General features: G+C 38.5%; 1 protein-coding gene across 1 annotated transcript in view; it reads right to left on the reverse strand.

The window, feature by feature from the left end:
* POLQ (DNA polymerase theta) overlaps window positions 1-13,879 on the reverse strand; it is a 131,187-nt gene extending 117,308 nt beyond the window's left edge. The window contains exons 1-5 of the mRNA XM_069070003.1: window positions 13,163-13,879; window positions 10,345-10,527; window positions 9,676-9,806; window positions 5,663-5,819; window positions 2,987-3,095 (exon numbers count right to left, since the gene is read on the reverse strand). Of these exons, the coding sequence (XP_068926104.1) occupies window positions 2,987-3,095; window positions 5,663-5,819; window positions 9,676-9,806; window positions 10,345-10,527; window positions 13,163-13,373 (791 nt within the window). The 5' untranslated portion in view covers window positions 13,374-13,879. The remainder of the gene's footprint in view (window positions 1-2,986; window positions 3,096-5,662; window positions 5,820-9,675; window positions 9,807-10,344; window positions 10,528-13,162) is intronic.
* Window positions 13,880-14,446: the final 567 nt, after the last annotated feature.

Raw genomic sequence — 14,446 nt, forward strand, 5'->3', positions numbered from 1 at the left:
TTAGACTATTTAAAATAACTAGACAATACAAGGTTGGAATATGGCTGTGGTTACAAAAACATGGAAAGACTTGGATTTATGAAAGGAAGATGTTATCTACCCTCAGAGAAACAGAGGCCAAACAAGTACAGGACAGTCTTACATGGATGTATGTGAATGTATATGTCTATATGATTATAGATATCTAAGCATGTGTATGTGTATATAAGTGTATGTTTGTGTGTATATGTGTGTGTGCATGAGCACATGTAATTGTAGCTTTCTTGAGGGGTGGGGGAAGAACAAAGTAAAAAGTACACAACATAGAACAAGAAAACTTACAAAGAAGCAAAGAAAAGATGGACAGCTCTGAACACAATGTGTAGTATTTATTGCAAAGGCTTTCTTGAAACAGAAATTTATTGCTGTATATTTTTAACCCTCTCATGTTTTGCTGTGCACATGACAATGCTTCTTTTTTCTTTTCTTATTTTGCATTTAAGTTTTAAATATATTTAAATTTATGTTTCTTTTTTTCTTATTGTGCATTTAAGTTTTAGTATTTAAGTTTAAACTACATTAAATTTTTTTAAAAAAGAACATCACTGACCTTCCACCAACATTTCTAAACACACACACATCTAAATGAATTCTGTCCACTTCCAAGCAGTCACCTTGGGAGGTTATATTTTTATTCCAGCAATGCCTTAGAGGTTGGTAACCTATGTAAACTGGCTAGAAAACTCCCTAGTTTCGGACACCAGATTAAAATGTCTAATAGTGAAAATTTTAACAGAAAAAACTATAAAGCAAATTAGATAATGTTAATTTGTGGTTTTCTAAGTCAATATACAGCCTGCAGGAACCTGTCTATTTGAGCATAAGGCCAATCTTACAGTCAACATTACTTTGTAGCTGTGCCTCATAAAATAGCAGGTAGATTATTACTAGAGGTTATGGAATATTTTTAAGGGGGCAGGAAGGAAGGGAAGCAGAATAATCTTCAGCAGTGGTGAAGAGGTTTGGGTATGGTGTGGCCATGAGAAAGACAAGGCAGAGTCGCCAGGAAAGAATTCACACACTCAAGCCATCTTTCAGTCAAGAGGCAGTTTATTATAAGGCCAATAGTAGCAGGCCAAATTCTTTCGGGGAACTTGCTACCTAATGAGGGTAAATGTAGAGCATATATAGAAAAGGGGCATGGGAAAGGAATGTCAAGGGTACTAATTAGGTAATCTAGGGGTCCAGGTGTCTTGGGAGCAGACATCAGTGACCTATAGATGGGAAAATGTAGGGAGCCTTGAGGAAATGACTTTGTTGATACCAGACATTGAGGAAGTTGTCAGAGGCATGGACCTTGGGGATCTGGTGCCAAGAGAGTCTTTGGGCCAGGTACCCCTGGGTCTGTTACGATAAGAGAATGTGTTCTGCAACAAGGGAATATTTTCTCATGGGGCAGGGCCTACTGAGAAATTGGGAGGCTTTCAGAGACAATCTTAGGGCTGGGGCCGAAGCATCCTATCAGTGGCAAAGGAAAGAAACCTGGGAAATTATACTTGAATTTACTCAGAAAGAACCAAGTTATTTGGAGTCATCTGATAAATAAAACAAGTCCAACAAACTACATAATATACCATTTTAGACATATTAATGATTTTCTTCTAAGCTGGCTCTGAATGCCAATAGCTCCAATCTAGAAAATTTCAAAAATGTTTGCAGTAAAGGCAGAATCATTGAAATAAATACCTACCCTTCTAAGGACTTTCAAAGCCAGTACATATTTGAAATTGCAAATTTCAGTATGTTTATTGAAAAAAGGCAATTCATTATAACACTGTTACATCTCATATATATAGCATTAACTGTCAAGTCCTAAACAAGCATATATGCTGAAACAGAAAATTGCCATCTGATCCTTCACTTTACAAAAATTATTTGTTACAAGGTGCCCTTAATTTGCTTAGTAGTAATTTCAGGCTAAGAAAAGTTTTGCTAACAGACCCCTGATTTAAAGGGTCATCTGCAGTTTACAAATCATTATAAATCAAATCACTGAGGCAAGATATCAAACTACTGCAACTAGGTTAATTGCTAACGTAATTTTTTAGATTCATAGAAGAAAAATTTAGCCAATAAGTTATCAATTATGCTGATTAAAAACACCTATAGTATTGGCTATGAGGAGCAGGCAGGCACACCTGATATGTTTCAAAACTCTATCTTCTGATTTGGAGCTTACAAAGAAATAGAAATCATTTGAACTCAAAGGTGAGACAATGAAGTTAAAATGCTCTGCTTTTTCCCCAATAAAATCTAGTAACACAAAAATTCCAAATTTCCTTCACCTTTCAATTTGCATCCCCCTGTAACAACAATGCAATCAAATTTAAGCTGGGGTATTGTGAATGTCTTCAAGATAATTGCCTATTAAGCATAACCTTTAAAAATTTACTGCACTTTTAAAAGTATGATACTTATTATATCTTAGGATGAAAATGTTTTCAACAAGAATGTTTCTCTAAAATCACAACTTAAGTCAGTAGAACAGCATAATTCCCTTACAAAATTTTCATTTATTTTGTCATCATGTAAATGAGATACTCTAGTGAAATGCAAAGATAAAAGAAGTCAGGAACTTTACATTTTCTTTAAAAAAAAAAAGAATCTCTAATTCAATCTGAGTGTCAAGTGCTACAATACCAACTTTCTTCAATAGGAAGAAGAAAGTGCAATAGCCCTAGAGTCAGATGAGGGCATCAAATTCTACTTTGGGAGCTTTCTGCAGGGGAGACCTCCTCTAGAAAATTAAAACACCAGAATATGGCCCCTGGGGTGCCTTTTGCCTCTAGATCTATGATCTAGACATGAGGATTCATTACAGGAGGAACATTTCCCATCATGTACCAGATTCCAAATGAGAAAAGTACTGTATTTATTTACTAATTTAAAAACTAATGTTTCTCCACAACTGCTGAGAATCTAAAAGAGAGGATTTTCAGTCACTCACCTTGTTGCTGCTCTCTGAGTCACATATCGAACCTTAGTCAACAAAAGTTCTAGTAGGTATCCACGATGAGAGTCTCCCAGCATATGCAATTCATCTACAACCACCATTCCTAAAAAGATGATTTCTTCAGATATTAAGTTCTACAGAGTTTCACACCAACTCCCATAAACCTTAAAAAGGTCAAATATTGTAAATATTAGGTAGATCATTGAAGTATTAGCCTAGGCATAGTAAAATTCTAAAAATGGAACCAATGAAAACAGGTTTCATACAATAAATATCAGCTTTCTCCTCTAATCTCTATAATAAAGATTTTTGGATAAAGTTGGCCAGCTAGGCTTTGGTGGGATTACAGTGGTTCCTAACTCTGTAAGGGCGTTGATGAGCTTAACAAAAAGTTGATCAGACCCTGAAAAATTGGTTTATGTTACCCAAGACTTATTTCTATCAAAATGTCAAATAATTTTAAAAGAAATATAACTGTCAAAAATAGCAACTATTTAGGTGAGCCAGCAGCATACTTGCTTCTCAGTAGAATTTCCCTTTTTGCTTTCTTATCACAAGGTTGCTTAGTAAAAAAAGAAATTAGAATAAAGGAAAATGGATGACTTTAAAGATATTTTCAGAAATGAAAAATCTTCTTGTGAATTTTCTTATAGGCCAGACAGGGAAATCTCTTCCCTGGTCAACACTGAAGGATGAATCTCAGCAAAACATTTATTTTTATACTTCGAATTTTATTTCTCAAGATCCTGAGAACCAATACCAACCTGGGCCTCTTAATTCATCGCCATTTCACATTTTCCCTATTCATAACCCTCACATAGGCATCAATCAGCCTTAAAGGAAAGAGCAAATTGGATTTGAAATCACATTATAGATTCAAATCTCAACTCCTTTCCATTTACACGTGTGTGACTTTGAGTAAATACCATCTGTGGCCTTCAATCTCTGTAAAATCTGTAAAATTAGAAGACTGAATCTCTGAGATCCCTGCCAACTTTAAATTGAAGATAATACTATGACTCTAGAAGCACAACTCCTCTAACTATATAGCAGGCATAATAAATGATGAATCGGACCCTGAAATTCCTAAGAATCTAGTTATAAGAAGAATCTTGTCGCAGATATTAGGGTACCATTACTATAAAGAAGGATAATGGTTGGGGGTTAAGGTTAAATTATAGATACTACATTCCAGTTAAATATTTCAGACTTTCTGCCATGGAACAGTGGCAACATAGAGAAATAGAAAAATATAAAGAAGGTTAGATGACACTGTAAAATTTCATTATTTTGGACTAAATTGAGAATTTGTGATTATTCAAACTGGACTCCCCAAAGTCTACCTCTACATTATTTACAAAAAGTGTTGGCAAGCAAATTAATGACATCCAGTATATTATATGGGCATACACTTCAAGTAACAAACTGTTTTTAAGAAACTCTGCTACTATTACTATTAGTTTTACTGATTTATTAAGCTGGATATTGGCCATTTATATTTGATATCACTTGGTTAACAGTTAGTTGAAGTATTGCAAAATAAACAGCATTTCTACAAAAACACTGTAGAATTTTAACACCACTAATTCAGAATGGTTTAGCCACAATTAATTTGAATGTGAAAACATAATATACTTAATTCTACTCCAACTAAAACTCAATTTAATTCAACAAATATTTATTAAGTGTCTACTACTTACAAAACACTGTGCTAGGTACTAAAGCTACAAAGATGAAAAATAATAGTCCCTACCTCCAAAAAGTTAGCTTATAATCCTTTAAGAGTGTGTGATTCATGTATTATAATTATTTGTGTACAAGTCATAAAATGACAAAGCATCCAGGCAAAGTCAAAGAGCTTTACCTGAGCTTTACCAAAGAAGCAGTAGCTCCTAGCTGGGGTTGGAGAAGACTACTGAGGAAAGGCACCAGAGAAGAGATGATATCTGAGCCAGGTGTTAAAGGAAGAAATGAAGTTCAATAAGAAATCAGCAAGGAGTTTGTTTGAAGAATAAGAAAAGTCTGTGCAAAGGTACAGGAACAAAGAAAGATGAGCTAGAGTAAAGCTATGTCAATTTAAGTAATGAAATTGTGTGTACACTTTGCTCACTTGCTGTGCATATAATTTGTATCCCAAGATTTCTTCACATTAGAGTAAAATAATTCTCGTTCACTGACTGTGTGGTATTTCCATATACTTGCCTAATTGCTACCTTTTGCATCTCTATGAAGAGCTGTTGAGCAAAACAGCACAATCTTGTAAAACTCTCCTTGACAAAGTCCCTCCGGAGGCCACCAATCAATCTTCCCCAAGTCAGACCTAAAAGTTTAGTTTACAACTCTCTCATATACTTAGGTATTATATAATAGTATTTGTATATGTGTCACTTTTCCCCATTAGATTCCACCTAGTAAGACACTTGGGATTTCCCCTAGTGACTAACACAGTGCACTGTACAAAGTAGGCTCTTAATAAATGATTGTTGAACAGAAGTAAAAAAAAAATCACCGTTCTATCATATCCCAAGTCTTATCACCCTGGTGATTTTTGCTAATAGAAGAGGTGAAGAACTTGAAAAGTAAGTACTGGAACTGGAACTACTCCATAATTACTTTTCATTTCCACCAGAAAACAACAGGAACATATCTGTTTATTTTCAGTGAGCTCACCTAGCAAGTCCATCTTATTTTCCTCTATTAAGCGATTGACCAGGCCATTGGCTCTCTCAATTGTGCAGACAGCAATATCCAAAGCAGAAAAACGGACTGCTGGGGAGCAGCTGCCCATGTAGCCTTCCACCAGCAATCCTTCTTCCTGAAACAGGTTCTAAATAACCAAAGAAAATTCTTGGATTACTTGAATTGCAATTTGTAGGATAAATTAAACAGTTTGTTCGAGCATTTGTAAAAGCAGAGATATTAAACTTTGAAGGTCACTTACCACTGATATCCATCTTACAAACCAAAGTCTACTGGGTTCACCTCAAATTTATATGCTAAAAAGTAGAAATTCTAGAGCTCTGTATATACCCTCCTTTAAAACAGAACTGTACGTTTAAGAACTCATAATTTTATCAGAGAGGGTATGATTTCATCAAAGTGGGCACTACCTCTAAGACACAGATAGTCAGTAGCTATAACTAGAAAAAAGCCACTACCTTGTAGCCAACCCCCTGGTAATAAGTCCACTCCTAATTTAGCTAAGATAGTCTTAGGAGAACAGAGCTGACCCACACTTGAGGTCTTTGCAAGCTGATAAGACATAACAGGGGAGATGTGCTATTTGCTGGCACAGTCTTTGAAGTGCAGAATCACCTCTACTGGAAAATGAGACATCAACATAAGCAATGAAGCAATTTACAAAACAAGTCAAAAAACTTTCGAGTACTACTTTAATGACATTGATCAAAGCAACTGTAAGACAGTTGCCTTCAGAAATCAAAAATAAAGGACAACCATAAACTATAGCATTCTTAATTCCCCAAACCAAGCAAAATCATATCTATAATTTCAAAATAATGCCAGAAAAAATAATTTGTTCAAGGAATTAAATTCTCCTGTTGTTTCAGTCATAAACTAATTCTCATAACTTTATACAAAGTGTTCCAAAAGTTTTAGTGTAGTTTTGTGCTATCACATAAAACAAATGAAAGGCAAAATCTTTCCATTGTGGCAGATTTTGAAGTTAATCTTTAACGCACATTGTGCATAACAAAGATGCTTTCATCGTTTTCTTAACTTTGGACTTTCTACTTATTTGAGAGAATTCTGTTTGTTACTAGCATTTAAGCCTAGACTTGTTGATTCTTTTACCTCTGAAATAACTATTAAAAAGTGTTATGGTCTATGAAGCATGACAAAGTTTTAGGACTACCTCAGAAGAAATGTCATGTACGAAGTCTGGGATCAGATTTATTTTCACACACACACACCATGTCTCACCAATATGTGAGCAGTGAAGTCCTGGTTGAGATGGTGGATGGTATAAAAAAAGATCTCTGTTTCTCTGTCTTAAATATAAACTATATCCTGTTAATTAGCAACGATAAAATTGGTTGATTTATGTGTGTATCCCAGCCTACCAAGCAGAACCAAGTACGATGCAGTTAAATAAGAATTTATTAAGTGCCTAGTATACAATGGGCATTCTGCTAGACACTGGAGGACATAAAGATAAAAACAAGTCCTATCTTCAGGGAGCTTACATTCTGCTGGGGGTGTTTATTAATACGTACACAGATAAGTAAATATAAAATGTAACCCAAACAGACCTAATGTCTACAAACCTGGGGCATCAAATGCTCAGTGGGTTTCCCATCTTCCTTTCCAAGATACACTCAGCAACCCTACAATTTCTATTACCTTAAGAAAGAAAGAAGCAGGGGGGCGGCTAGGTGGCGCAATGAATAGAGCAATGGCCCTGGAGTCAGGAGGAGCTGACTTCAAATCCAGCCTCAGACATTTAACATTGAAACTAGTCGTGTGACCTTGGGCAAGTCACTTAACCCCAACTGCCCTCCAAAAATCAAAGGAAAAAAAAGTACTTATCTGTTACTTTCTACCTGCCTACAAATATGCCCAGGTCTCCCTTTCATTTTAGAAAAAAAAAAAACTTCGCTTAACTGTATCTTCCCTTCAAACTATGATTATATATCTCTCGATTTTTGGGGCTAAATTCATAGAAAAACTTGTCTATAACCAGTGGTTCTGCTCCCACGCTGTTATGGGAATGGGAATCTGAAGATCTTCCCTGCCCCTAGGCCCTTTGATAGGCTTAAGTGACTCTGAGAACCTTCCTTGATTTGAAAATATACTCTGCCCCCCTAAGAGGCTGGATATAGTTACATGGAGCCTGTGGTGGGAGGCTTATTTTTTCAGGAATGCCCACACCTTGTTACTTTGTGATTGGGCAGTGGGTCAAGAGGGTTGTGATATTCTCTGAGCCAGGAGAAGGGTATATACACCCTGATGTGAGATTTTGCTTTGGGGCTCGCTTTGAGAAGATTTGTTTGATTTGACCAGATAAGACTCTGGGCAGCCGTTGAGCCCCCTGGCTTTGAAAACCCAGATGTTGGTGCTTTCCTCTCTGGTAACTGACTTGGTATGGATGCAATGGTCAGACAGCTGGAAGCCTGTCTGTGGATCTGTTTCTCTGTCTGTAATTTTTGTCTGCTTGTAACCTCTGTATTCTCTGAAGTTCAGGGTGCTGATCTTTTTCCCCTGAGCTAGGTAAATGACATATGTTTGATTAGAGCAAGATTGTTAACCCATTTTGAGTTGCTTTTCTTTAGAAAAACAGATCTAAGAACCTGTGTCGGCAGCCATCCTGGGTATGCTAGGGTGCCTGCTGCTACACACACCTGTCTTCCAAACCCACCAACTAACTGAACCTGGTGTCACAAATGGTTTCTTGACTGTTGAATGCCATGGGCATTTCTCAGTTCTTATCCTACGTGACTCCTCTGCAGCTTCTGACACCACTGTACTCCACCCTCCATCCCAAATACTCTGTCTGCTATTTCTCCTCCTCCCTGTCTTCACAGAACGAACATCCATGTCATAGCCCCTAACCTTGCTTATCCTACCAAACTCTGCGTGGCTCTTTCTTTTCTTTATACAAACCCTCTCTCGGTGATCTCATCAGCTCCCATCAGTTCAATTATCATTTCTTTGTAAATGATTTCCAAATAAATGATACCTAATCCTGACCCCTAGTGCCATATCACCAATCTCTCTAGTAGATACCTCCTAGATAACTCAAACATCAAAATGAAAGTCAATCTTTTACTGACTAAACATGAACTTTCTCCACTTTAAATTATGGCACAATCATCCTTCCAGTCATTCAGTTTAGCAAACTTGGAGTAATCTTCAACTCATTCCATCCCCTCATCCCTCATATACAATCAAGTCTTCCCAATCCTGCCTCAAGAACATCTCTTGCATCCACTTCCCAACTCACAGGGCTCCATGGAGCTACCTAAATAATCTTCCTAAGTACAGGTTTCACCAGGACATTTCACTCCTCAAAATCTTTCAGTGGATCCCTATTACCTGTAAGATAAAATATGAACTCCCATGACTATCATTTAACACCCTTCACAATATGGCTCTCCTGCCTTATTTCATACTACTCCCTTTAATAAATGCTACGTTCCAGTCAAAGTGGACTATACTAGTCATTTCTGAAATTCAATACTTGATCTCCCACATCTGTACATAAGTCCTTCTTATACCTGAAATGCATTTCCACTCATCTCCTCATAGCTTCTTGAGCTTCCTTCAAAATTCAACTCAAGTATGCAGGCAGTCTTTTCTGATCTTCCAGTTATCAGCACTCTATCCCTCAAATCATATTATTTATGTGTACATAATGTCGCCCCTCCCCCAAAAGAATATAAAGGCCCTTGAGAGAAAGTACTATTTAATTTTTGTCTCTGTATCCCCAGAAAATAGTAAACATTTAATAAGTATTTGTTGAACTGAACTTATGTAATTCTTTTTAATTTTCCACTTTTAAATAGTGACATTCTAAAGGTATGTTATTATCATAAAATACTCATCTATTCACCTATTTCTGGAACTCACTTTAAAAAGAGCTTAAAATCAAAGCTTCTAACAGTAGACTTTTCATTAATTTCATTAAGAGTATAAGTAATCTTAACCATATGATTTAGACTTACCTGAAGGTAATATTTTTTCTCTTTAGCCACTGAAATAAAGGGCAGGATGAATAAAGCTTTCTTACGCATTTCCAAAACCCTCTTCAGAATCAGTAATTCAGCAACAAGGGTCTTTCCAGCACTTGTCGGAGCTAAAAGTACATGATTACTTTAAAAGTCATCACAAAATAAGTACCACTTAGCACTTTTTATTATAGTTATCTTAAGCAAATCTTCAATAGCTCCTCAGGCTAAGGCTAGCATCAGTAAATTTAAGACAGTAATTTGAAACAATATGCTGAAATACTATTGATGATGACAAAAAATACAATACCAAAAAGAAAAAAAAAAACATGTTCTAACATATACTAAATAATAAAATTACAGATATCTATCAAAAGTACACTATGGTTCTAGCATTTGACTAAAATACATTTTAAGACTTCAAAATACTTTATGTATAGTAAATTAATTCCTTCATTTTCAGGCTACCACATCGAAATAGTTAAACAAATTACAACTCCAAAAAAGGAAAATGGTATCAAAAAACTTCACATAACTAATTCATTAGAAGATAATTATATCTGCCCTGAACATGTTTATTTGAGAAAACACTCCAGCTTGCAGTTAACATACATATCCATAACGTCTTTAAAATAAGTTAGACAGCAGTTATAGAAATCTGAGTACCTGAATAGACTAAGTTCCTTCCTTCCAGGACCTGTCCAAGTAAGAGACATTCTGCTTGCCATTCAAACATCTGAACTACACCAAAACTTTGATATTTCTCCAGAACTCCTTTGGGAAGCCCCCAACTTGACAGGAGCAATTTGTCTACTTGGTTATCAGGAACTACCACTTGCTTGCATGGTCCTTTTAGGGGAAAAACAAAACAGTGATGAATGGTAGAACAGAAGTTTCAAAGACATAGATTGTTCTCTATTCATATCATTCATAGATGCTCAAAGGAATCATCAAAGACAAAGTCTATAACTGGCCCAAGTTCAGACTTCTCATCGGTGCCACACCTGGACCAGAACACAAATTTTCTGTCTAGTACTCTTTAGTTCTTATGGTGGGTAAAGATAATAACAGATACTCACATTTCTGGGAAATCTAAAAGAAGACAGTATCATGCAATTAAAAGAGAAAGAAATCTGGAACCAGAGAACCTACCTTCAAATCCTAACTCTGACACTACCTGTGGAATACCGAGCAAGTCAGTTTTCTCATTTTTTTAAATTAAGTAGTTGGATTAGATGACCTCTAGATTCTGTTCTAGTTCTGGCATGTTAGCAGTCAGATTTACAACAAAATAAGGCTGTAGAGATCAATTAGTTCAAAGCTGGAGTGTCCTTAGCATTCATTTTTATCGTGTTTACTATTTAGTATTTAACTATCTTGCATATATTTGTATTTATTAACTTTATGCTTATGCTATATATATTTTACGTGTACTTATTAACCCTCCCCCATTATGCAAACTCATTGGGAACAAGGACTGTTTTTATTTTTTGTACCGGTATCCCCAGGGCCAAACAAAGTGCATGGAATAAAGCTGGAGTGATGAAAGGGCTTGAACAAATTTTATAAAAAGAAAAGCTGAAGAATTAGAATATTTAGCCTGAAGACTTAGGTGATAAGAACATGCAGACCCCCCAGAATGGGCATGTTGACCAGGGAATGAACTAGTTCTTTCTGGCCAGAGGAATCAGTATTTGGAGTCACAGATGGAAACCATAAGGAGGCAAATTTCAGCTTGACCCTAAGAAAAGCTTATTAACAATTAGGAGTTGTCCCAAAGTGATATAAGCTGCCTCTGCAGCCAGTTTGTTCTCCCTAACTGTAGTCCTTCAAGAAGAGGCTGAAGGACCACTTAGAGATTATGTCAATAGTGGGGATTCCTTTTGAGTATAGAAGGGACTAAGGCCCCTTCCAACTTAGTTAGGAACCTTGGAAATGTTAGGACCTGAGGGAAAAAAAACAACACAGAAAAGATAATTCGCAGGCAGCTAGATGACACAGCAGGTGGAGTTCTGGACTTGGGGTTAAGAAAGATCTGAGCTCCTGTCTCAGACACTAGTTCTGTGAAGGCAAGTTAATTCTCAGTTTCCTACTGTGTAAAATAGGGATCCTAACAGCTACCTGGTCACAAGGTTGTCCTGAGGATCCAATGAGATAACAAATGAGGAGTGCTTTGCAAGCCTTAAAACATTATATAAAGGCCAGCTATTATTACTATTGTAAACTGGTCACCCAGAGAAGTGGCAAAGGCAAGATACAAACCCAGAGCCTCTCCTCCAAATGCAGCATATTTTTTCTCTGTGCCCCACTCCTGTTCTTATATCTTCCCATCCATAAAAAAATGAGACTGGGAATTTTGCAGCAGACTATGAATTCTTAACATTGGCATTTCTCAGAATAATGCTTTTAGATGCATCAAATAAAAATACGTATTAGAGTGAAGCAAGCAGAGAGAAGAAAACAATGAACACAATGACAACAAATCAAGGAAGAACCTTGAAATAATAAAAAGTGAATGTTCAAAAATTACAAGGAATAAGCCTGGCCTTATAGAGATGGGAGGTCCAATGGTGCAGAACATTTGCAGATACTTTCAGATTTTTTGAGGTATATGAGACAGAGAGAGAAAGAGACAGAGTCAGAGAAAGATAGAGACAGAAACAGAGACAAAGTATGTGTGTGTTTTTAAATAAGTTGGGGTGAAAAGACGGGGAGAATGATCAAGTGAGAAGGGGAAAAAGGTGGAAGAGGAAGAGTAAGGGGAAGAAAGGGAAAGGGGGAGAGAAAAAGAGTAAGGAACCTGTGGAAAGAGGGAGACAAGAGAGAAAGAGGAAGAGGGAAGAAAGAGAGGGGAAGGGAGTGAGAGAAGAAGAGAGATGGGGAGACAGAAAAGGGGAAGAAGGGGGAGAAAAGGGGAGAAAGGAGAGAAAGGTGGGAGGGGAGCAGGGAGCAAAAATGGAGGCAGAGATAGAGAGGGGGAAGGGGGAAACGGGGACAAGGATGTAAGAAGGGAGGAAAGGAGAAAGAGGGAAGAGAAAAAAAGGAGAAAGAAGTGAGGGGGAAGAAGAGGAAGAAAAGGAGGAGGAGACAGAGAAAGGGGGAAAGGAGGTAATACGAAGAAAAAGAGACAGGGAGAGGAAGGAAGGGGAGGGAGTAAAAGGGAAACAGAGAGAGGGGGCGAGAGGGGAGAAAGAGAAAAAGAGGGGAGAGAGGAAGAAAGGGGAGAAAGGGAAACAGAAGGGAGACAGATTTAGTTTCATAGAGGGAGGAAAAGGAGAGAAAGAGGGGAGAGAGGGGAGGGGGGCAGAGGAGAGGGAGGAAGAAGGGGAGAGGGAAAGAAAAGTGTCAGAATGTCAGTGAGTGTCAGAAATGACCTTCCACGTGTGTGTGATTGACATCCCGGGAGGAGTAACTGACATCCCGGCCCTCCCGGGCCCTCCGCCCCCGCCTTCCCTGGGCCGCCTCGGGCCATCCGCCACCGTACCTGGCGAGCTGAGGCTGCTCCTCCGCAGGCTGCTCGCCAGGCCCGGGGGCGGGCTTAGCACGGGTCCCACGGGCTCCCGCGGACTGACACCACCACCTTCGTTGCTTCTGTCCCTTCTCCTGCCGCCGCTGCTGCTACTGTACCCCAAGAAAGAGGCAGAGCCGGGCGACGACGAGCGCCGCCGCTTCCCACTCCGACTCGTGAGCTTCATCGTCCCGGCTCCTCGTCAGCTCCGGCAGTGCGGCTGTAGTAGGAGAAGCCGGCTGCTTTCGAGTTCGGGGGCGGCAGCCGCCGCCGCCATCTTCCCGCCAGCGGTTTCAAATCCAGGCCTCCCAGCCAGCCCCGGAACCATAGAGTTCAGCGGACGGAGTTACCTCAGAGACCATAGAGGAGAAGCTTTTTTTGACTTGGGGAGGCCGACAGGGGGTGGCTAGAGCGGCCTCTGAAGGTTGGCGGTCTGGATACTGAAGTTCAAGTTCGACCACAGACAACAGCTGACCCTAGGCAAGTCTTAATTGTCTGCCACAGTTTCCTACTCCATAAAACATTGGTGCATTTACCCCCCAGGGTTGTGATGATAAAATTTTTGAAGAGCACTTTGCAAACCAAAAAACCGCTATTTTAAAAGGTTGCTATTGTCATTACCTTACTCAGCCCCCTGAGGCGGTTTACCTAGACTTGCCCTGCAGGCTTTGGAGCTCTGTGTAAGTAGGTCCCAACCTCTCAAGCTGCCTTATCTCTGAATAAGCGCCTACTATGTGCCAGGCACTATGGGAGGCGCTGTGTATACAGGGTCAAAAGACAGAACCAGCCTTTAAGAAGCTTACAATCTAATTAGTAGGGTAGACAACAAGCAAACAAACGTTTCTCCTAATGGCCTCCAGTCCCTATCTCCCTTTTTTCAAGTGAAACCTAGTTTGTCTTTACAAGTTAGAGAGTTTTGAGCTACTTGCCACAGGCCTGTTTTAAAGTACTTTTCATTAACAAAACTGCTTCAGGAAAAACCAGTGACTAATCCCAGCTCCCTAATTTCCCTTAGGGAGAACAGAAGAGTTAAAGACCTAAGAATAATCTTTTAAATCAGTGGAATACATTGGGTACACAAATCTCAGCAGTCAATGACTATAGTAATCTACTGTTTGATAAACTCAAAGACCCCAGCTTTGGGGATAAGAACTCACTATTTGACAAAAACTGCTGGGAAAACTGGAACATAGTATGGCAGAAACTGGGCATAGACCATTATCTAACGCCATATACCAAAATCAAGTGTAAATGGGTGCA

Source organism: Petaurus breviceps, unplaced genomic scaffold (assembly GCF_028583685.1).
Source record: "Petaurus breviceps papuanus isolate PSGF00001 unplaced genomic scaffold, PetGlider_PUasm1.0 90792, whole genome shotgun sequence".
Lineage (NCBI taxonomy): Eukaryota > Metazoa > Chordata > Mammalia > Diprotodontia > Petauridae > Petaurus > Petaurus breviceps.